Source organism: Salmo trutta, chromosome 40 (genome assembly GCF_901001165.1).
Source record: "Salmo trutta chromosome 40, fSalTru1.1, whole genome shotgun sequence".
Taxonomy (NCBI): Eukaryota; Metazoa; Chordata; class Actinopteri; order Salmoniformes; family Salmonidae; genus Salmo; species Salmo trutta.
The window spans coordinates 7400514-7424804 of NC_042996.1; the positions used below are offsets into that span (position 1 = coordinate 7400514).

Sequence of the window (24291 nt, forward strand, 5' to 3'; positions counted from 1 at the left end):
AGGTATAATTTAAAGGAGATATGACATTAACCATAAAAAAATACAACGCCCTTGAATATTGCCTTGAACCTAAGTGGACTTCTTGTGGAATGGCTTGGGACTTTGAATAAATGCACTAAAGAAGACTGGATATGCATAATATGTTCATTTTCTCCCATCACAGCCATTTAACTTACTTATGTTCTATGTATGGGGGACAAAAGAAGGGGGGTAGTCATTCAAAAAATGCGTCAACCACTATTATTTCACATAGAGTGAGGCCATATAATTTATCATGTGATTTGTTAAACCAAATCTGACTTCTGAACTAATTTAGGCTTGCCTAAACAAAGGGGAGAGTAATTATGCAACAACTATATTTAGGTTATTTAAGTTTTATTAATTTGTAAAAAAATATATAATTTACTTTTCACTTTGTTATGGCATATACGTAACAAGTATTTTGTGTAGATCAATGACAAAAAAATTACAATTAAATCTATTTCAAGCCCACTTTGTAACACAACAAAATGGAGGTGTTGACTTTCTATAGGCACTGTACAGTATCTAGAAGGATATCTTGGAAATGGTGTAGTGCGCTGCACATTTAAACTTAGTGTACTTATCTGGAGTCAACTGCATATTACTGATGAACATAAGTTGCAAAGTAGAACCCACATAGGCTAATACTGTATTACGTTGTCTAATAGCATCATAGCCAACATTAGCAACGCCAGCCGAGACTGAACTTTAGCAGTTGTGAGAGTTGTGAGAAAACGCTGACTTGACTAGAAGGATTAGCCAGTGGGAACCAATCGCATGCTAACTGTATTAGCTAATGTATGAATATTTAACATGGAAATGCCAGGGAAGATGAATAGTGTTGCACATAAACATTAGCGACGGTAACACAATCATAAACTAACTGTGTTGGTCGTATGGATTATGAGAGAGTAATGACACATATGGGTAGGCATGCATGCATACACACACACACACACACACAAAAACAAACGGGTGCTCATAAGCACACACAAACACACAACCACCTGTGTGGACACACACACACACACACACACACACACACACAATGCATCAACCATAAATACTAGCTGAAAAAGCATAATCACATATTTCTCATGAAAAGTCATCAGAGTGCTCAACAAAACAGTGTACTGTCGACACTCGGTTAGGTGTTTTTATGAAATAGATTACATTAAATCGTTTTTAATAATAGCTAAAGTTTGTATTTCTACTGGTTCCATGACGGGGTCAGCCTTTATGGCTGGGACCGCAAGTTTGTGTCCCGGATTCCTGTTAAGTAGCAGTTAGCTGCTAGCCATCATGAAAACAGAGCAGGCTAACGGTAGCAGTGCTGGAAGATGATTTCTACAAGATGCAGATCAGGTGGAACTGGAAAATGGACAGGGATTTGTCTGCCCTAAATGTACCACCATCAAGCATCTTAGGGAAGAGATCCTCTGGCTGTTAGCTCGGGCTGAGAGAAAAGGAAACTTGCTTTCTAAGTACACTGACCTTGCTGTAACGCAGGCAAACCGAATCTCAGTTTTAAATGCATCCTATAGCAAAGCTGTATTTGTATTTATTAGGGATCCCATTAGCTGTTGCAAAGGCAGCAGCTACTCTTCCTGGGGTCCAAACACATTAAGGCACTTATTAAAGAAAAGATAAAACCGTAAATCATATAAACATTATTACACCACTACATATATACAATACAACATGTATAACACCACAATACAACCATATTACAATGCACGTGTGTGTAGAGTACATGTGCAAGCACTTGTGTGTGTATGCGTGTATCTGTTCCTGTGTGTGTCTCTTCACAGTCCCCGCTGTTCCATTAGGTGTATATTGACCTATTTTTTAAAATCTGATTCTACTGCTTGCGTCAGTTACCTGATGTGGAATAGAGTTCCATGTAGTCATGGCTCTATGTAATACTGTGCGCCTCCCATAGTCTGTTCTGGACTTGGGGACTGTAAACAGACCTTGTGTCATGTCTTGTGGGATATGCGTGGGTGTTCGAGCTGTATGCTAGTAGTTTAAAACAGACACCTGGGTACATTCAGCTTGTCAACATCTCTTACAAAGTCTGTCCTCCACTTTGAGCCAGGAGAGATTGACATGCATATTATTAATGTTTGCTCCCTGTGTACTTTTAAGGTCCAACCGTGCTGCCCTGTTCTGAGCCAATTGTAATTTTCCTAAGTCCCTCTTTGTGGCACCTGACCACACGACTGACCAGTAGTCCAGGTCGACCAAACTAGGGCCTGTAGGACCGGCCTTGTTGATAGTGTTGTTAAGAAGGCAGAACAGCACTTTATTACAGACAGACTTCTCCCCATCTTAGCCCCTGTTGTATCAATATGTCAACAAGTCTTGACCATGTCGATGTGTCGGGCAGTGTTGATCCGTCCCAATCCAACAGACAGATGCTAAGCTCAACTCCATGGCCCATGGGAGACCGGACACTCGCAAGGCGTAGGAGATTGGGGAGGCATTCTGGCCACACATCTATCTGAGAAGAACGGATTCAGCTAGCAAACAGCTTTGCCCCGTTTGAGACGGACCTACCAGCCCCAGGAGTCAGCATGGATCCTGGGTGTATACCAACAGCCCCCTACGGCCACCACAGTTCAGCAGGTCGTTTCCCCATCGGATTCCATCACAACCATCACAACCATCACATTGTGGGCAGCTCGGTGGTGAGAGATTTTGGCCTGCCTATGGTCTGTGCCCAACCAAGGTCCACTGTTACCCAGGAGCCCGTGTCCATGACAACAACTCTCTCCTGCTGTCACGATTGTCGTCGGTGAAAGAGGACCAAGGCGCAGCGGAAGTGTGGATACTCATGTTTTTAATGTTGAAAACAAAAGGAGTAGAGCATCCACTGAAAACCAATAAACAAAACAATGAACGGTACTCACAATGTGACGGTGTGGCAGGCTATACCAAACACAGCAGTGCTCACAACAATTCCCCACAACCCCAAAGACAAACACACACACCTATATAGGACTTCCAATCAAAGGCAACTATACACACCTGCCTTCAATTGGAAGTCCCAATCATCCAACATTAAACAAACACAAACCACCTGCCACATCCTGACCTAGACTAAGCAATATGCCCTCTGCTGGTCAGGACGTGACAGTACCCCCCTCTCAAGGTGCAGACTCCGGGATGCACCTAAAAAAGAAAAACACAAGAAAATCCCCAATACCCCAACAAAACCAACAAACAATACCCCCTAAACAAAAAGGGAGGGAAGGGAGGGTGGCTGCCGTCACCGACGGCACTGTGCTACACCCTCCCTCCCCAACCCACCTATCCTGGAGGTGGCTCAGGTGCTGGCCGTTCCAGGCAGTCGGGGCAGTCCGGCCAGTCTGGCGGCTCGGGACAGTCGGGGCAGTCTGGCGGCTCGGGACAGTCGGGGCAGTCCGGCCAGTCTGGCGGCTCGGGACAGTCGGGGCAGTCCGGCCAGTCTGGCGGCTCGGGACAGTCGGTGCAGTCCGGCCAGTCTGGCGGCTCGGGGCAGTCTGGCAGCTCGGGACAGTCGGGGCAGTCTGGCAGCTTGGGACAGTCTGGCAGCTCGGGGCGGTCTGGGCAGTCTGGCAGCTCGGGGCGGTCTGGGCAGTCTGGCAGCTCGGGGCGGTCTGGGCAGTCTGGCAGCTCGGGGCGGTCTGGGCAGTCTGGCAGCTCGGGGCGGTCTGGGCAGTCTGGCAGCTCGGGGCGGTCTGGGCAGTCTGGCAGCTCAGGGCGGTCTGGGCAGTCTGGCCACTCCGGCAGGTCAGGGCAGTCTGGCCACTCCGGCAGGTCAGGGCAGTCTGGCCACTCCGGCAGTTCAGGGCAGTCTGGCCACTCCGGCAGTTCAGCGCAGTCTGGCCACTCCGGCAGTTCAGCGCAGTCTGGCCACTCCGGCAGTTCAGCGCAGTCTGGCCACTCCGGCAGTTCAGCGCAGTCTGGCCACTCCGGCAGTTCAGCGCAGTCTGGCCACTCCGGCAGTTCAGCGCAGTCTGGCCACTCCGGCAGTTCAGCGCAGTCTGGCCACTCCGGCAGTTCAGGGCAGTCTGGCCACTCCGGCAGTTCAGGGCAGTCTGGCCACTCCGGCAGTTCAGGGCAGTCTGGCCACTCCGGCAGTTCAGGGCAGTCTGGCCACTCCGGCAGTTCAGCGCAGTCTGGCCACTCCGGCAGTTCAGCGCAGTCTGGCCACTCCGGCAGTTCAGCGCAGTCTGGCCACTCCGGCAGTTCAGCGCAGTCTGGCCACTCCGGCAGTTCAGCGCAGTCTGGCCACTCCGGCAGTTCAGCGCAGTCTGACCTCTCTGGCGACTGTTGACTGACGGGCAGCTCTGACGACTGTTGACTGGCGGGCAGCTCTGACGACTGTTGACTGGCGGGCAGCTCTGACGACTGTTGACTGGCGGGCAGCTCTGACGACTGTTGACTGGCGGGCAGCTCTGACGACTGTTGACTGGCGGGCAGCTCTGGTGATGGTTGACTGGCGGGCAGCTCTGACGACTGTTGACTGGCGGGCAGCTCTGACGACTGTTGACTGGCGGGCAGCTCTGACGACTGTTGACTGACGAGGCTGGGTTCACGCACTTGAAGCCTGGTGCGTGGTGCTGGTACTGGGCGTACCCGATTGTGACCACGCACCTCCATGCTAGTGCGGGGAGCTGGCCTGGGGCTCCATACTTGCCCCGCAACACTCCCCTTGTGCCCCCCCCTAAAAAATTCTTGGGGGTGCCTCTCGGTCTCCCTTACCTCGCCAGCCTTCTTCCGCTGCTTGGTCCTTTGTAGGTGGGGAATTCTGTCACGATTGTCGTCGGTGAAAGAGGACCAAGGCGCAGCGGAAGTGTGGATACTCATGTTTTTAATGTTGAAAACAAAAGGAGTAGAGCATCCACTGAAAACCAATAAACAAAACAATGAACGGTACTCACAATGTGACGGTGTGGCAGGCTATACCAAACACAGCAGTGCTCACAACAATTCCCCACAACCCCAAAGACAAACACACACACCTATATAGGACTTCCAATCAAAGGCAACTATACACACCTGCCTTCAATTGGAAGTCCCAATCATCCAACATTAAACAAACACAAACCACCTGCCACATCCTGACCTAGACTAAGCAATATGCCCTCTGCTGGTCAGGACGTGACACCTGCCCACAGTTCTGGCCAACTACTCCAATATTGACACCATTGTCACTCAGGTAGGTTTTAACGACCTTCGTTTTAAGCAATCTGAGGAACTGAGGGAGGACTACAAACAATGTTGAAGACCCTCGCTATCACAGGGAAGACAATAATCATCTCTGGCCCCCTCCCGTGCTACCGAAGGGGTTGGGAACGTTCCAGCCGACTCTTTGCCCTGAATGAGTACCTGAAGAAACAGGAATGTCTCCTTTTGTGACAAATTTGATTTGCTGTGGGAGCAACCAGCACTTTTTAAAAGAGACGGGATTCACCCTAACCGCAGGGGTTCCAGGATTATTTCCAGCAACATCAAACTGTTTTAGAGACTGACAGACAGGGTCTGGTAGTGCTCCAGTCCCAGCAACATCAAACTTTTTTAGAGACTGACAGACAGTTACTGGCCCAACGCTCTAACCACAAGGCTACCTGCCGCCCCAAGCTGTTCCTGCCTGTGTGTCTCTTCACAGTCCCCGCTGTTCCATTAGGTGTATTTTTACCTGTGCATCAGTTACCTGTAGAGGCCACCAAAGTACTGCCAGACTTTCTTTACTGATTTCTCTGAACTATTCTCTATTGTCCTTGAGAACTATGATAAAATCATCGTGTTGGGCGATTTTAATTTTCATGTTGACTAAGAAACTGATGCCAAGGCCATCGAACATATTAATCTTTTGAACTCTATGGACTTTATCTAACATGTTACCTGGCTCACCCATAACCGCGACCATACTCTGGTTATTACCAAGGGGCTTTCTTTTGACATATCCTCTATTGTTGATGTTGCTTTATCTGATCACCACTCCATATTTTTAACTATCTTGTTGCCCATAGTGCAGTGCAATACTGAACGCATTATTAAGAAATACTATCTTACCTCTGACGTTGATACAGATGTTATTGAGTGTATGAACAATACTCCACCACCTATTCTGCCTTCTTCTTGTGATGATTTAGTTGATAACTTAAATAGCAAATTAAATGCTCCAGTAAAGTTGAAAAAGGCCACAGCAATTAGAAATGCCAGACGGGCTCATTTTTGTAACGTGATCACTATTAATCAGGATAATTCGACAGTGCTCTTCTCGACCATTGATGGCCCGATAAATCCTACCCTTGCAAACTTATGTGAACTTTCCTCTACATCTAAATGTGATGAGTTTGCGGCATATTTCAGAGACACCCAGCCTAATGTTTCAGTCTAGCAAGACCCGATGATACGTTTTGATATGTGCCCTAGACTACCATGCAAAGACACTATAGATGTATTTTCCCTGGTTGACACAGACATGCTCAGGAAAGTGATATCACAACTTCAGCCTTCTACCTGCCTTCTCCATCCTATCCCCACCACCTTCTTCAAAACAGGTTTTAATTGCATATCTGAAGAAGTGAAAGCTATTGTTAATCACTCCCTGTTCACAGGCACTTTCCCCACTGCAATAAACTGCTATAGTGAAACCCCTTCTGAAGAAAAGTCATCTAGATTCTTCCGCTCTCTGCAATTTTCAGCCAACCTCCAACCTTCCATTCTTAAGTAAAATTCTTAAGAAATTGGTTTTCAACCAGCAATTTTTTTTTATCCAATGTGGTATTCGGGCCCACCACAGCACAGAGACAGCCTTAGTTAAAGAGGTAAATTATTTTAAAGCGAACACAGATGCCAAACAGCTCTCTGTCCTTTAGGACCTCTTTAAGACCTATTTAACCAGTCGAGAGCTGTGGCGTTCCACAACGTTGAATTTTGGGTCTGGTACTGTTCAGTTTATATATGTTACCTCTTGGCAGCGTTATCAGAAAGCACAGCATTGATTTTCACTGCTACGCAGACACAACTTTATATTTCTGTGTTACCAGGTAAAAAAACGAGGTGTTATTTTAGATTCTGAACTCAATTTCGAATCAAACATTAGGAATGTGACCAATATATTTTTACCACCTGAGGAACATTGCCAAGGTGTTGCCGTTTCTCTCTAAGGCTGATACAGAGAGACTCATCCATACTTTTTTTACAAGCAGGCTTGACTCCTGTAATGCTCTCCTGTCTGGTCTACCCAAGAAAGCCATTGGTCAATTGCAAAACACACAGAATGCTGCAGCACGAGTACTGACCAAGACCAGATCAACAGGACATACTACACCGATTTTAAGGTCTCTGCACTGGCTGCCTGTGAGTTTTAGAATTAATTTCTATTGGTTTGTAAATCCATCCACGATTGTGCACCTCAATACATGTCAGACATGCTTCTAAGTTATGTACCCAGTAGGTCACTTAGGTCCTTTGGTACTGGCCTTTTAACTATCCCAAAGCCTAGGACCAAGAGGCATAGAGAGGCAGTTACTATGCCCCCAGCCTCTGGAATAGTCTGCCAGAGAACCTGAGGAGGGCCAAAACTGGACATATTTAAAAGAGATCTTAAAACAACTTTTTAGCTTTGCTTTTCCTTAGGGTGCTTTTTAGTCATTCAGTTTAATTTTATCCTCTTATGTTTGTTGTAATGTAAATATATTTTTATTTTCATAGTTTTTTCCTGTGAAGCACATTGTGTTGCATTCCATGTCTGAAAGCTTGATTTGTTACTTAATGCATACTCCATAAATATTAGCCATGAGAAATGAATGTAATTACACACACACACACTTTTCTCCACTTATCTTACATTTTTTACATTTGAGTCATTCAGCAGACGCCCTTATCCAGAGAGACTTACAGTAGTGAGTGCCTACCATGGGAATCGAACCCACAACCCTGGCATTGAAGGCGCCATGCTCTACCAACTGAGCCACATGGGACACACGATACCTCCTGAACAGCCTTCCTTCAACTGCATTTACATGACTTTTATATTTACATTTTTACATTTTAGTCATTTAGCAGACGCTCTTATCCAGAGCGACTTACAGTAGTGAATGCATACATTTCATCTTTTTTTTTTGGTACTAGCCCCCCGTGGGAATCGAACCCACAACCCTGGCATTGCACACACCATGCTGGCGTTGCAAACACCATGCTCTACCAACTGAGCCACAGGGAAGGCTGCATTGTAACGTTAGTCACTTAGCAGATGCTCTTATCCAGAGCGACTTACAGGAGCAATTAGGGTTAAGTGCCTTGCTCAAGGGCACATCGGTAGATGTTTCACCTAGTTGGGGTTTCGAACCAGCACATTGGAACACTCCAGCCAGTGTGTTCTATGGAGCAAACCATCACACAAGACATCCAGGGGGTGTTTCTCAATGATCAATTTAAATAACAATGGTCACATATGAAAAATATTCAAGTGTATTGAAGTCTGCATAAGAACAAAGTGGAAAGTTATATTTGATCTTGGTTATGACTGATATGAAACTCAAACATCTGACCCCACCTCTTCCTCATCCTCTGCTCCCCAAGACTCTCTCTTTTATCAGACCTCCAGAACCTCTGTTCTTTTCTCTTCCCCTCGAGGACACAGTTATCTGCAACCCTGAGGGCAACACACACACACTCCCAGCGGTTCTAAGAATCACAAGGGTAGCGCCTGACAATGTCAGCAGAGTGTTCTAGCGAGATGACGAGAGCATGGCTGGGCGTGACAAGGTCACTACAGCTTACGATGGCTGCAGCATTGGACACACACCCTTCCAGCTCCATTCATTTACCCTGGATTCTCCCAACCTGCACTGGTTTTTGTTGTTGTTGAATTGAACCTTTATTTAACTAGGCAAGTCAGTTAAGAATAAATTCTTAATGACAATGACGGCCTACACCGGCCAAACCCGGACGACGCTGGGCCAATTGTGCGCCGCCCTATCGGACTCCCAATCACGGCCGGTTGTGATACAGCCTGGATTTGAACCAGGCTGTCTGTAGTGACGTCTCTAGCACTGTGATGCAGTGCCTTAGACCGCTGCACCACTCGGGAGCACTAGGCCCAATTTGCGTGCGTACAGCCGTGCAGCCGTGCATTCCTGTGCGTATGTGTGTGGGTGTGTGTTTCCGTATGCGTGTGTGTCTGATATTGCGCAGTGCTCTGACGCACCTGACCTGATCTGGCACAGATTTGTCAATGGTTGTAGTGGGCGGATATCCCACGCCTGCTACTTTATGAATTTCTGTGTTGCCTAGCAACCGTGTCAACCCTTTGCCTTCCCTCTCTCCCAATCCCACTCCCTCTCTCCCTCCCCCCCATCTCTCTCTCCATCGTTCTCTCTGCAGGGGCTCCACAGTGAAAAAGTTGATACTTTATTTTCCTCTAAGAAGTCGTACTTTCAGCTGAAGGAACCCTGCACCGCTTTACCAGACACACCCATACACACCTAAAGTGGTCCTTGGTTGTCATGGCATCGGTCTGCGTTCACATGGAGAGGATAGAGGATCCAAGTCTGTGTGATGAAAGAGCGAGAGCGAGAACGAGAGAGAGAGCGAGAACGAGAGATGGAACCCCCTCCACTCAAACACACATATGCAAGACATGCAACAGAGGACACGTTTTTCCACTTTCTCAATGCCCATATATAGGAACTGTGGCAATGAAAGACGTTTGATGATGTCTTGGGGTTGCTTCTGTGGTTACAACTAAATGCTCTCTCTCTTTCTCTCCCTCTCTGACTCCCTCACTCGCTCTATTTATCACACACACACGCACAGCAGCCTTTTACAGTCACCCTCTGCAGCACACATCAGAGTACAGTCCGTCTCTCTGACTGACAGCTTGAGTGACAGGTAAGACCTCGCTACCACGGCGATCGATACAGAGCTTAACACACTTCTGTCAGACAGTGAGAGAGAAATGTGGAGAAAGAGATGTGGGCTAATGTAGGGAAGGAGAGAGAGAAAGAGATGTGGGGTGATGTAGGGAAGGAGAGAGAGAGAGATATGTGGGGTGATGTAGGGAAGGAGAGAGAGAGATGTGGGGTGATGTAGGGAAGGAGAGAGAGAGAGAGATGTGGGGTGATGTAGGGAAGGAGAGAGAGAGAGAGAGATGTGGGGTGATGTAGGGAAGGAAAGAGAGAGAGAGATGTGGGGTGATGTAGGGAAGGAGAGAGAGAGATGTGGGGTGATGTAGGGAAGGAGAGAGAGAGAGAGAGATGTGGGGTGATGTAGGGAAGGAGAGAGAGAGAGAGATGTGGGGTGATGTAGGGAAGGAGAGAGAGAGAGAGATGTGGGGTGATGTAGGGAAGGAAAGAGAGAGAGAGATGTGGGGTGGTGTAGGGAAGGAGAGAGAGAGAGACAGAGAGATGGGGGGTGATGTAGGGAAGGAGAGAGAGAGAGAGATGTGGGGTGATGTAGGGAAGGAGAGAGAGAGATGTGGGGTGATGTAGGGAAGGAGAGAGAGAGAGAGATGTGGGGTGATGTAGGGAAGGAGAGAGAGAGATGTGGGGTGATGTAGGGAAGGAGAGAGAGAGAGAGATGTGGGGTGATGTAGGGAAGGAGAGAGAGAGAGAGATGTGGGGTGATGTAGGGAAGGAAAGAGAGAGAGAGATGTGGGGTGGTGTAGGGAAGGAAAGAGAGAGAGAGATGTGGGGTGGTGTAGGGAAGGAGAGAGAGAGAGACAGAGAGATGGGGGGTGATGTAGGGAAGGAGAGAGAGAGAGAGATGTGGGGTGATGTAGGGAAGGAGAGAGAGAGAGAGATGTGGGGTGATGTAGGGAAGGAGAGAGAGAGAGAGATGTGGGGTGGTGTAGGGAAGGAGAGAGAGAGAGAGATGTGGGGTGATGTAGGGAAAGAGAGAGAGAGAGAGATGTGGGGTGATGTAGGGAAGGAGAGAGAGAGAGAGATGTGGGGTGATGTAGGGAAGGAAAGAGAGAGAGAGATGTGGGGTGGTGTAGGGAAGGAAAGAGAGAGAGAGATGTGGGGTGGTGTAGGGAAGGAGAGAGAGAGAGACAGAGAGATGGGGGATGATGTAGGGAAGGAGAGAGAGAGAGACAGAGAGATGGGGGATGATGTAGGGAAGGAGAGAGAGAGAGACAGAGAGATGGGGGATGGTGTAGGGAAGGAGAGAGAGAGAGAGATGGGGGATGATGTAGGGAAGGAGAGAGAGAGAGACAGAGAGATGGGGGATGAGGCCAAAGGGAAAGAAAGTTGTGGAGAAAAAGCGAAGAAGTGAAACCGAGTGGAAAGCGAGAGAGAGACATTTCACCACTTAAAAAGAGGAAGAGAACAGAGCCCAGTGGGACTGCCATCACTCTGACAATCTGACAAACCGGACGGATGAGAGGAGGAAGGAGAGAAGAACAGATGGAGAGCAGGAGGAAAGAAAAAGGGAGGGAGACTGAGGAGGTGTGGAGGTGGACATTGGCGCAGAAAAAACGTCCTAACTTACAATTTAACCTCTAAAATAAACAATATAGATGGATATTTTGTGAAGATTGTGCTGAGTAGTTGAACACACACTTTGAAAGTTCCAGGACGAGTTGAAGCATCATGTTATAAGTAATATTATTTCCTTGTTGAGAGGCCACCGTGACAAACCAATCAGGAGGGAGCTGATTGCCTTGGGGACAGGGAGAGGAGGTGTGGGGAGAATTTTGGGCTAGTTGAAACCAAAATGAGGCCAGTTGAGAACAAGATGTACACACATACACAAAATCCCAAAAGTGGACCCTGCTAATCGGTCAGGGACTCCATCCCAGGCCCATCATTCCCCACCACACAGAAGCCCAGGTTGATAGATAGTTAACTTTAGCCAGGCTGTGGGCCAGACACAGGGGGGAGAGAGGGAGGACAGAGGGGGGAGACAGGAGGGGGAGAGGGGGAAGACAGAGGAGGGAGACAGGAGGGGGAGGACAGAGGAAGAGAAAGGAGAGGTTGAGGGAGGGGAAAGAAGGGGTGACAGGAGGGGGAGAGGGAGGGGAGGGGAGGGGGAAAGGGGGAGACAGGAGGGGAGAGAGGGAAGGGAAAGAGCTGGGAGAATGGATACTGATGCTCTTCTCCGTTGTGGAGACAACAAGAGAAAGAGAAAAATTAAGGGGGAGAGAAAGAGAGGAACTAAATGAAGAGAGTAAAAGATATTCAGAAAAATAGTGAGAAAGATACAGTTGAAGTCGGAAGCTAACATACACTTAGGTTGGAGTCATTAAAACTCGTTTTTCAACCACTCCACAAATGTCTTGTTAACAAACTATGTTTTGGCAAGTCGGTTAGGACATCTACTTTGTGCATGACACAAGTCATTTTTTCAACAATTGTTTACAGACAGATTATTTCACTTATAATTCACTGTATCACAATTCCAGTGGGTCAGAAATGTACACACACTAAGTTGACTGTGCCTTTAAACAGCTTGGAAAATTCCAGAAAATGATGTCATGGCTTTAGAAGCTTCTGATAGGCTAATTGAGATCATTTGAGTCAATTTTGAAGTGTACCTGTGGATGTATTTCAAGGCCTACCTTCAAACTCAGTGCCTCTGCTTGACATCATGGGAAAATCAAAAGAAATCAACCAAGACCTCAGGAAAAAAAATTGTAGACATCCACAAGTCTGGTTCATCCTTGGGAGCAATTTCCAAACGCCTGAAGGTACCACGTTCATCTGTACAAACAATAGTACGCAAGTATAAACACCATGGGACCACGCAGCCGTCATACCGCTCAGGAAGGCTGACCTCCTAGAGATGAACGTACTTTGGTGCGAAAAGTGCAAATCAATCCCAGAACAACAGCAAAGAACCTTGTGAAGATGCTGGAGGAAACAGGTACAAAAGTATCGATATCCACAGTAAAACTAGTACTATATCAACATAACCTGAAAGGCCGGTCAGCAAGGAAGAAGCCACTGCTCCAAAACCACCATAAAAAGCCAGACTATGGTTTGCAACTGCACATGGGACAAAGATCGTACTTTTTGGGGAAATGTCCTCTGGTCTGATGAAACAAAAATAGAACTGTTTGACCATAATGACCATAGTTATGTTTGGAGGAAAAAGGGAGAGGCTTGCAAGTCGAAGAACATCATCCCAACCGTGAAGCAAGGGGTTGGCAGCATCATGTTTTGGGGGTGATTTGCTGCAGGAGGGACTGGTGCACTTCACAAAATAAATGGCATTATGAGGAAGGAAAATGATGTGGATATATTGAAACAACATCTCAAGACATCAGTCAGGAAGTTTGGTTGCAAATGGGTCTTCCAAATGGACATTGACCCCAAGCATACTTCCAAATTGTGGCAAAATGGCTTAAGGACAACAAAGTCAAGGTATTGGAGTGGCCATCACAAAACCCTGACCTCAATCCTATAGAACATTTGTGGGCAGAACTGAAAAAGCGTGTGCGAGCAAGGAGGCCTACAAACCTGACTCAGTTACACCAGCTCTGTCAGAAGGAATGGGCCAAAATTCATCCAACTTATTGTGGGAAGCTTGTGGAAGGCTACCCAAAATGTTTGACCCAAGTAAAACAATTTAAAAGGCAATGCTACCAAATACTAATTGAGTGTATGTAAACTTCTGACCCACTGGGAATGTGATGAAAGAAATAAAAGCTGAAATAAATCATTCTCTCTACTATTATTCTGACATTTCACATTTTTAAATAAAGTGGGGATCCTAATTGACCTAAGACAGGGAATTTTTACTAGGATTAAATGTCAGGAATTGTGAAAAACTGAGTTTAAATGTATTTAGCTAAGGTGTATGTAAACTTCCGACTTCAACTGTAGATAGTGAGAAAGATAGATAGTGAGAAAGATAGACAGTCAGATAGATAGTCAGAAAGATAGATAGTGAAAGATAGCAAGTGGTCGAGAGAGATACTATGCAGTTCTCACGGCAACACAACGACAAATACACACCAAGCGCAAAACGGAAGACGACATCCACTGAGCTCTATTAGTCATGGAAATACATAAACATATTGCTACATGGCCCAGCAGAGCTGCATTCTGCTGGGTTATGTATATTAACTGAGGGTTTCAGAGACAACAAGCCATGCAAACTGGGAAACAGGCCATTAGAGTGACTTATGATTGAGACAGGGCAATTATAGCATAGTATACTGGCACTCCATAACAACGGTTATCAGTTGTATTAATGACAGGAGGAAGAGGCTATGTAGGAATACAAGTGAAAGGGGAGGTGTGTGCGTACCTGTGACAGGCTGGAGAAGCCCAGGTTGTGACAACCGTTGCAGGGTGTGAGGGCCTCCCAGAACCCAGCGGGGCCACAGCTCTCCTCCTCCTCCTCCTCTTCCTCCTGGGCCGGGGGAAGTGGTGGAGTGGGCCGCTGCAGCGAGATACAATACACATTGTTCATTTAAAATACACACTCACAACACATACACACTGATTCTCACACAGACCTACTCCAGGTCACTACAGAGAAACACAATACCATATTAATAAAGATGTAAAAAATGTGTTGGTGTGATGTGTATGAGGAAGTGAATCCATATGCAGAACTGGAAGTCTTTTGAAAATTATTCATGCAAATTGTTGACAAGCATGCACCAGTTAAGAAACTAACTGTGAGAACTGTTAGAGCCTCCTGGATTGATGACGACAAACATTTTTTGTTTCAAAGAAATTATGCAAAAGAGGTGGCAAACAAGTCAGTCTGCTCTGCTGATTGGTCGACATAATGTCAATTGAGAAATGTTGTGACTAAACTAAACAAAAAGAAGAAAGTATTACCATACAAAGATAAATGACATAAAACACAATGGAAAAAGACTTGAGTACTTTAAATGATCCCATGGGTAGAAAACACAATTCATCTCCATCATTCATTGAAGTCGATGGGCCATTCATAACAAAACCTTTCGGTATTGCCAATCATTTCAATGACTATTTGTAGTGGAATTAGTAGTGGAAAAACTCAGAAGTGAAATGACAACATTGAACAGTGAACCATCATATTTTGGTATAAAATATTTAATAATGAAAGAGAAGGATTGCTGTTTTCAATTTGGTCAAGTTAGTGTGGGAGAGGTGGAAAAACATATATACATATACATATAATGATAAGCCTCCAGGTATAGACAACCTTGATAGTAAACTATTGAATGGCAGCAGACTGTATCACCACCCCTATTGGCTAGATCTTTAACCAAAGCCTAAAGGAGTGTGTGTCCATGGCCATGGAAGGACGCTAAAGTAATTCCACTGCCTAAATAGTAAAGCACCCTTTGCTGGCTCTAACATCCGCCCAATCAGTTAACAGCCTGTTCTTAGTAAACTGATGGAGATAATTGTGTTTGAACAAATACAAGGCTATTTTTCAGAGAACAAGTTAACTACTGATTCAGCATGCATGTAGAGAAGGACACTCAACTTGTACTGCACTGACTCAGATTACTGATTGGATAAAATAAATGGATAATAAGATGATAGTTGGAGCTATTTTGTTAGATTTCAGTGCAGCCTTTGATGTTATTGATCATACATTATTATTGAAAAAAACGCACTTGGTATGGCTTTACATCACCTGGCAACACATGGTTGGAGAGTTACTTATCCAATAGAACCCAGAGTGTTCTTCTTTAACATCAGATATCTACAATGAGGTATCCCTCAGGGCAGTTGCCTTGGGCCGTTACTCTTCTCTATTTTAACAAATTATTTGCCATTGGTCTTACACAAATCTATAATGCCTACATATGTGGATGATTTCACACTCTACAGCACTCAAAGCCAGTGAGATCACTGAAATTCTAAATCAGGAAACAGTCAGTAGCAAAACTGCAGCTGGCTCATAAACAAAGCAGGACGCTTAACTGCACATACAGAACTAACATCAACAACATGCATGCCAGTCTTCACTGGTTGAGGGTTGACTAGAGATTAACTGCTTCTCCTAGTTTTAATGAGAAATATTACTGTGACGAAAATACCAGTCTGTCTGCATGATCAAATAACATTCAGCTAAGACACTCATTCACACCCCACAAGACATACCACCAGGGGTCTCTTCACAGTCAGTCCCCAAGTCCAAAACAAATTCACGGCAACTCAGTTTTATACAGAGCCATGATCGCATGGAACTCTCTTCCATCTCCCATTACTCAAACAGCAAAATGACCTTAAAAAATACTGATTAAAAAAACAACTCTTGGAACGGCGGGGACAAACACACGCACGCACACATTATTTTTGTTGCATTGTTTGTATATAATTGTATTTAAAATGTGTGTGACTTTCCTTGTCTATCAGTGTTTTGTTACTTTGTAATGTTTAGTGTTTTTTTGTGGACCCCTGGAAGAGCAGCAACTGCTTCTGCAAAAGCTACTGGGGATCCTAACAAACAAATAATACACACACGTGCACACTAACACACACAATATGCCCTTTTTACAGGGTCTGTATTGCCAAGAGGATATATGTTTAGATGGGTCTTGTGAAAGGGGTATTGTCTCCTGATAATACCAGTGACCCACATAATGCAGAGGGAAAGCCCAAGGTCCCAGTGAGATTGAGAGGCAGGGGAAATAGAGAAAGAGCAAGACAGGAAAAGAGAGAGAGAAAGAATGATAGAGGGGCAGATGGAGTAAGGAGGAGAGGGAGAGAGAAATTGCTGTGGAAAATAAATGGAAGAACCAGAAGGTCACCAGTCTTATGAGATTGTGAAAAGACTAAACAAAATACAACATAGACATACTCTACAAAACACACAGTAACCATCTCTCTCTTACACACACACACACACACACACACACACACACACACACACACACACACACACACACACACACACACACACACACACACACACACACACACACACACACACACACACTCTTCAGGTCTATTAGATGACCTTAACACTGATACATTATTATTTTTCCGTGTGCCAAATTGGACCCTATTCCCTACATACTAGGGCACTACTTTGATCTAGAAAGGGTGCCATAAAGGGTTCCATTTGGGACACAGGCTTCAAAATGGACCCAGGCAGCCAGGTCCTTCCAGGTCTGCTCAGTTGAATGATGATACACTCATTTGGTGGAATAATATTAGCATGTGCTATCTAATGAATATTTCTTGTTCTCTGTGGAACGGTAGAGGTGATTTTTCAGAGCTAGGCCCGTTGGAAGCCTGGGGGTAGAGTAGTGGGACTCCCTGACTTTCTCACACCACAAAGTACTATGTTTAGTGGGGGAAAAGCTGGTTTCTTGTGTGCTACTATTAAGGTAGTGTGGGCTTGACTGTGTTGTCAATTGTCATCTTACAATGACACGTGACAATCCCGGAATTGTCATGGAAGAGACATTCAAGTTGTAGACACAACAGTACAGACGTCCCTTACAGTACATAAACGATAGGCCACCAAGGCCATGTCGGTACGGGCCACCAAGGCCATGTCGGTACGGTCCACCAAGGCCATGTCGGTACGGGCCACCAAGGCCATGTCGGTACGGGCCACCAAGGCCACGGCGGTACGGGCCACCAAGGCCATGTCGGTACGGGCCACCAAGGCCATGTCAGTACGGGCCACGTCGGTACGGGCCACCAAGGCCATGTCGGTACGGGCCACCAAGGCCATGTCGGTACGGGCCACCACATTGACACATGATATGTCATTCGTTGATGTCACATCATTATTAAACAAACATGACGAACACCTATTTGTGACCTGGCTGTTGACTTGTTCTATTCAGTAACCAGCGTGTGGATTCTTTGCCAAGAGGCTTCGCTACTAGCCAGCGAGGCCCTTCCGTAGTGTACAGCAGATGTAGTGAGCAGGGCAGTGGGCTACACACATAGACATCCAACACTATGTCAATGGTTATACATCAGCTCTGGAACCAGGAAGTTGATGAGTGTGTCCTACAGCAGATATGGGAGATGACCATGTTTTTATTCATCAGTCTGTCTGATGGACAGACGCTGCACCACTCTGACATTTACAGTGAGTCATGCTAATGGTCGTGCATGCATACAAATGAGCACATAGGCCTGTATGGGCGCAGGGGACATATTCACACATCCAGAACCATAGAGAGCCATACAAATAAGTATGAGACACACATACAGACACTGACCATGAAGACACAAAATCTAATACATACTATACTGTATGTAACCCTCTCCATTACATGTGCTCTCTCTCTCTCTCTCTCTGTGTACGCGTGTGTGTGTGTGTGTGTGTGTGTGTGTGTGTGTGTGTTTGCGCCTACATCGTCGCCTCAGTGTGTGACTGATTGAGACGTGTTTGTGCTTCTATTAAACCAAGGCCAAGGCCTGCCCAGAGGCTGTTGCTCCATCAAGCCACCCACTCCCACCACACACACAGCGGCAGTGGTTTGATTCAGACCAGATCAATTCCTGTTAGTGTGCCGCACCAAACGCCACAGGTATCAATCTCCCTGGAAACGAGAGAAACCGGACCCCTGTCGCCATGATGAAAGCCCTTCTACCAATCAGCTCTCAGGGGTGAAGCTAGGCTGACCAAGGCCTTGTTCTAGTACTAAACCACGCACCCTTCCTTCCTACCTTACTGCCTTCCTTCAAGTGAATTCCAGCAAAATCACTGATTTGATGTAAAGCAAGGATTCCACTACATAGTTTTCACCAATCCAGTCATGTCAGATCAGTGGTTACTTCACGGAAGGAAGGAGGATGTTCTATACTGAACAGGAATATACAGTGCATTCTGAAAGTATTCCGACACCTTCCCTTATTACACATTTTGTTACGTTACAGCCTTATTCTAAAATGGATTGAATTCATTTCTTTCCTCATCAATCTACACAGAATACCCCATAATGACAAAGCGAAAACAGTTTATTTTATTTTAGCAAATGTATTAGAAATTTAAAACAGGAATACCTTATTTACATAAGTATTCAGACCCTTTGCTATAAAACTTGAAATAGAGCTCAGGTGCATCCTGTTTCCATGGTTCATCCTTGAGATGTTTCTACAACTTGGTGTTCACCTGTGGTAATTCTATTGATTGGACATGATTTGGAAAGGCACACACCTGTCAATATAAGGTCTCACAGTTGACAGTGCATGTTAGAGCAAAAACCAAGCCATGAAGTCATAGGAATTGTCATTAGAGCTTGTGTTGGGCACAGATCTGGGGAAGGGTACCAAAAAATGTCTGCAGCATTGAAGGTCCCCAAGAACACAGTGGCCTCAATCATTCTTAAATGGAAGAAGTTTGGAACCACCAAGACTCTTCCTATAGCTGGCCTCCTGGCCAAGCTGAGCAATCGGGGGAGAAGGGCCTTGGTCAGGGAGGTGACCAAGAACACGATGGTCACTCTGAGAGCTCCAGAGTTCCTCTGTGGAGATGGTGGAACCTTCCAGAAGGATAACCATTTCTGCAGCACTCCACCTATCAGGCCTTTATGGTTGAGTTGCCCAGTCAGAGCCCAGACTTGAACCTGATCAAACATCTCTGGAGAGACCCCCCCCCCCCCCCCCCATCCAACCTGACAGAGCTTAAGTGGATCTGCAGAGAAGGGAGAAACTCCCCAAATACATGATCTGAAATAAACAATCCCAGAAATGTTCCATACGAACATAAAACGTATTTTTCTAACATTTTGTTCACATCCTTGTTAGTGAGAATGTATCCTTTGACAAGACAATCCACCACCTGACAGGTGTGGGATATCAAGAAGCTGATTAAACATCATGATCATTACACAGGTGGACCTTGTGCTGGGGACAATAAAAGGCCACTAAAATGTGCAGTTTTGTCACAAAACATAATGCCACAGATGTCTCAAGTTTTGAGGGAGTGTGCAATTGGCATACTGACTACAGGAATGTCCACCAGAGCAGTTGCCAGAGAATTTCATATTCATTTCTCTACCATAAGCCGCCTCCAATGTCGTTTTAGAGAATTTGGCAGTACATTCAACAGGCCTCACAACCGCAGACCATGTGTAATCACGCCAACCCAGGACCTCAACATCCATGCTTCTTCACCTGCAGGATAATCTGTGACCAGCCACCCAGACAGCTGATGAATCTGTGGGTTTGCATAACCGAAGAATTTCTGCACAAACTGTCAGAAACCGTCTCAGGGATGCTCATCTGCGTGCTTGTCGTCCTCACCAGGGTCATGACCTTACTGCAGTTCGGCGCCGTAACCAACTTCAGTGGGCAAATTCTCACCTTCGATGACCACTGGCATGCTGGAGAAGTGGGCTCTTCACGGATGAATCCTGGTTTCAACTGTTCCGGTCAGATGGAGCGTATGGCATTGTGTGGACGAGCAGTTTGCTGATGTCAACGTTGTGAACAGAGTGCCCCATGGTGGCAGTGAGGTTACGGTATGGACAGGCATAAGCTACGGACAACGAACACGTGTATTTATTGATGGCAATTTGAATGCACAGAGATACTGTGACGAGATCCTGAGGCCCATTGTCGTGCCATTCATCCGTCGCCTTCACCTCACGTTTCAGCCTGTTGCAAGGATCTGTACACAATTCCTGGAAGCTGAAAATGTCCCAGTTCCTTCATGGCCTGCATACTCACCAGACATGTCACCCATTGAGCACGTATGAGATGCTCTGGATCGACGTGTACGACAGCGTGTTCGAGTCCCCGTCAATATCCAGCAACTTCGCACAGCCATTGATGAGGAGTGGGACAACATTCCACAGCCCACAATCATCATCCTGATCAACTCTATTCGCAGCATGAGGCAAATGGTGGTCACACCAGATGCTGACTGGTTTTCTGATCTCCGCCCCTACTTTTTGTTCAAGGTATCTGTGACTAATAGATGTTTCTGTATTCCCAGTCATGTGAAATCAAAAGATTAGGCCCTAATTTATTTATTTCAATTGACTGATTTCCTTACATGAACGGTAACCCAGTAAAATCTTTGAAATTGTTGAATGTTGCGTTTATGTTTTTGTTCAGTAAACATGTCTGCCTTACAGCGTGTCTGAGGCTGCCCTCTCCTGGTGACTAAATGCTACTACAGTAATGGACCCCAGAGTGATGCAGTAGAACATGGATTTCCAATCCAAGAATAACAATACGACAGTACGATACCCCAGACCCAAAATTGTGAAAATGGTCCTCACCCTCCACATCCCCCTTGATTACCCCTGGTCCCATCCACCCTCCCTGATCCAAAGTGGTCCTCACCCTCCACATCCCCCTTGATTACCCCTGGTCCCATCCACCCTCCCTGATCCAAAGTGGTCCTCACCCTCCACATCCCCCTTGATTACCCCTGGTCCCATCCACCCTCCCTGATCCAAAGTGGTCCTCACCCTCCACATCCCCCTTGATTACCCCTGGTCCCATCCACCCTCCCTGATCCAAAATGGTGCTCACCTTTCTGACTCTGCTCAGGGTGCCGTTACTGCGTCGCTCCTCGTCTGATAGGTGACCGCTGCCAAAGCTCTCCATGGAATGAGAGTGGGATGAGATGGTCTGGCAGAGCTCCTAAGTAGAGTAGAGTAGAGTGGGGTAGTAATTTAATGACTTGGGAAATTGTTTTATCACCACAAGCATCAGCAATGATTCCAAAGACAACACAAGGATCTATAAGATAAAGATGAAGATAATAACAACATAACACACCTCAAAGGAGTAGTCTCTGTCCCGACACATCTTCATCTCATTCAGCAGCTTGGAGAGCTCCCCTGTCACGGCATCATCTGGCGAGGAGGAGGAGGGGGAAAGGAGATGGAGGAGTAGAGGGAGCGAAGGAGACGAGGGAGAGGAGAGAGATTATAAGGGGAGATATGGGGGGGAGAGAGAGAGAGAGAGAGAGAGAGAGAGAGAGAGATATGGGGAGAGAGAGGGGAGATATGGGGAGAGAGAGGAGATGGGAGACATACAGGGAGAGGAGATGGGAGAGATACAGGGAGAGGAGATGGGAGAGATACAGGGAGAGGAGATGGGAGAGATACAGGGAGAGGAGATGGGAGAGATACAGGGAGAGGAGATGGGAGAGATATGGGGAGAGAGGGGGAGATATGGGGGGAGAGGGAGAGATGGGGGAGAGGGGGAGATATAGTTAATTGTGACATGCAAGCTTCTTTCTCCATCACTCTTTCAATCTACTTTTCTCTGTGGCCTCTTTCGGAATCAATATCTAGCTTCTGCCACTGTGGCACACACACATCTTGGAGTGACCTGCTCACCGATGGTATTTCCTTCAGTGAAAGCAGCTAGAGACAGAGTACTACAGTACATAATGATGATGGATCAAACTGGGTTTGTTTCTACTGAACAAATGAACTAAAGAGAGCAGACCTGGCCAAATACACATGTCAACACCTTAATATGTTCCTTTCTGTGTGGCAGCGTTCTAATCCAGGAAGTAGTTCCTCCGGTATGCCCTCGCACCCCTCTCTCCCTCCCTCTCTCCTCCTTTCTCCACAACACCCTGTCTCCCTCCCTCTCTCCTCTTTTCTCCACCACTCCCCTTCACCCAACAATAAAGTGTGTCGAGGTGTTTAAACACGGTGTGTGTTCAGGCGTGCACGAGCTGTGCTGAATGTGTATTTTCTGCTCCCTCCCTCCAATAAAGATAATTAAAGGGGAGCGCTGACTGGGGGTGATTGAGAAGAGAGAGCGAGAGAGAGCAGCGGGAATTGTATGAGTGATATCAATGCACTGTTCCAACTCAGCCACTAGGGGCAGTGTTGGATAAGGGAAAACACTGTATAGAAGTTGACTGAGGTAGTACCGGTTCATACCAATAGGCAGTGCTCACCATGTTTGAAAATATCCGTCTGGTTCTGTGTGTGTATAGCGTGTGTAGCTCAGTTGGTAGAGCATGGTGTTTGCAACACCAGGGTTGTGGGTTCGATTCCCACGGGGGGCCAGCACAGAAGAAAATGTATGAAATTGTATGAAATGTATGCATTCACTACTGTAAGTCGCTCTGGATAAGAGCGTCTGCTAAATGACTAAAATGTAAATGTAATGTAGATACAGTGCCTTCGGGAATGTGTTCAGACCCCTTGACTTTGTCCATATTTTGTTACCTTACAGCCTTATTCTTTTTCCCCTCATCAATCTACACACAATACCCCAGAAATGTTTTGCTAATTTATTAAGAATAAACATTTACATAAGTATTCAGACCCTTTACTCAGTACTTTCTTGAAGCACCTTTGGCAGCGATTACAGCCTCGAGTCTTCTTGGGTATGACACTACAGGCTTGGCATAACTGTATTTGGGGAGTTTCTCCCATTTTTCTCTGCAGATCCTCTAAAGCTCTGTCAGGTTGGATGGGGAGCGTTGCTGTGCAGCTATTGTTAGGTCTCTCCAGAGATGTTCAATAGGGTTCAAGTCCGGGCTCTGGCTGGGCCACTCAAGGACATTCAGTGACTTATCCCGAAGCCACTCCCACGTTGTCCTGTTGGAAGGTGAATCTTCACCCCAGTCTGAAGTCCTGAGCGCTCTGGGGCAGGTTTTCATCAAGGATCTCTCTGTACTTTGCCTCATCCTGACTAGTCTCCCAGTCCCTAGCGTTGAAAAACATCCCCACAGCATGATGCAGCCACCACAATGCTTCACCGTAGGGATGGTGCCAGGTTTCCTCCTGACGTGATGCTTGGCATTCAGGCCAAAGAGTTCAATCTTGGTTTCATCAAACCTGAGAATCTTGTTTCTCATGGTCTGAGAGTCTTTAGGTGCCTCCAAGCGGGCTGTCATGTGCCTTTTACTAAGGAGTGGCTTCTGTCAAGCCACTCTACCATAAAGGCCTGATTGATGGAGTGCTGCAGAGATGGTTGTCCTTCTGGAAGGTTCTCCCATCTCCACAGAGGAACTCTGGAGCTCTGTCAGAGTGACCATCGGGTTCTTGGTCACCTCCCTGACCAAGGCCCTTCTCCCCCGATTGCTCTGTTCCGCCGGGCGGCCAGATCTAGGAAGAATCTTGGTGGTTCTAAACTTCTTCCATTTAAGAATGATGGAGGATAAGGTATTTGCCAAAACTTCTAAAAACTTGTTTTCACTTTGTCAATATGGGGTATTGTGTGAGGCACTGTATGTGTATAGTGTGTGTGTGTGTTTGTGTGTGTACGTATGTCTGTGTGTAATTGTGTGTGAGTGAGTGTGAGTTTGTATGTTTGTGTGTGTGTGCGTGTGTGTGTGCGCAAGTTTGTATGTGTGTGTGTGTGTGTGTGTGTGTGTGTGTGTGTACTTACTTTTGTGCCTGAGGGAGGGGAGGCGGAG

At 46.3% G+C, this 24291-nt stretch overlaps 1 protein-coding gene across 1 annotated transcript in view; it reads right to left on the reverse strand.

Annotated features, from left to right (window-relative positions):
- The window catches only part of LOC115180478 (ankyrin repeat and sterile alpha motif domain-containing protein 1B), a 205502-nt gene extending 181227 nt beyond the window's left edge, over nt 1-24275 (reverse strand). Inside the window, exons 1-4 of the mRNA XM_029742607.1 lie at nt 24264-24275; nt 21681-21757; nt 21432-21542; nt 14275-14409 (exon numbers count right to left, since the gene is read on the reverse strand). Of these exons, the coding sequence (XP_029598467.1) occupies nt 14275-14409; nt 21432-21542; nt 21681-21716 (282 nt within the window). The 5' untranslated portion in view covers nt 21717-21757; nt 24264-24275. The remainder of the gene's footprint in view (nt 1-14274; nt 14410-21431; nt 21543-21680; nt 21758-24263) is intronic.
- Between the last annotated feature and the right edge of the window lie 16 nt (nt 24276-24291).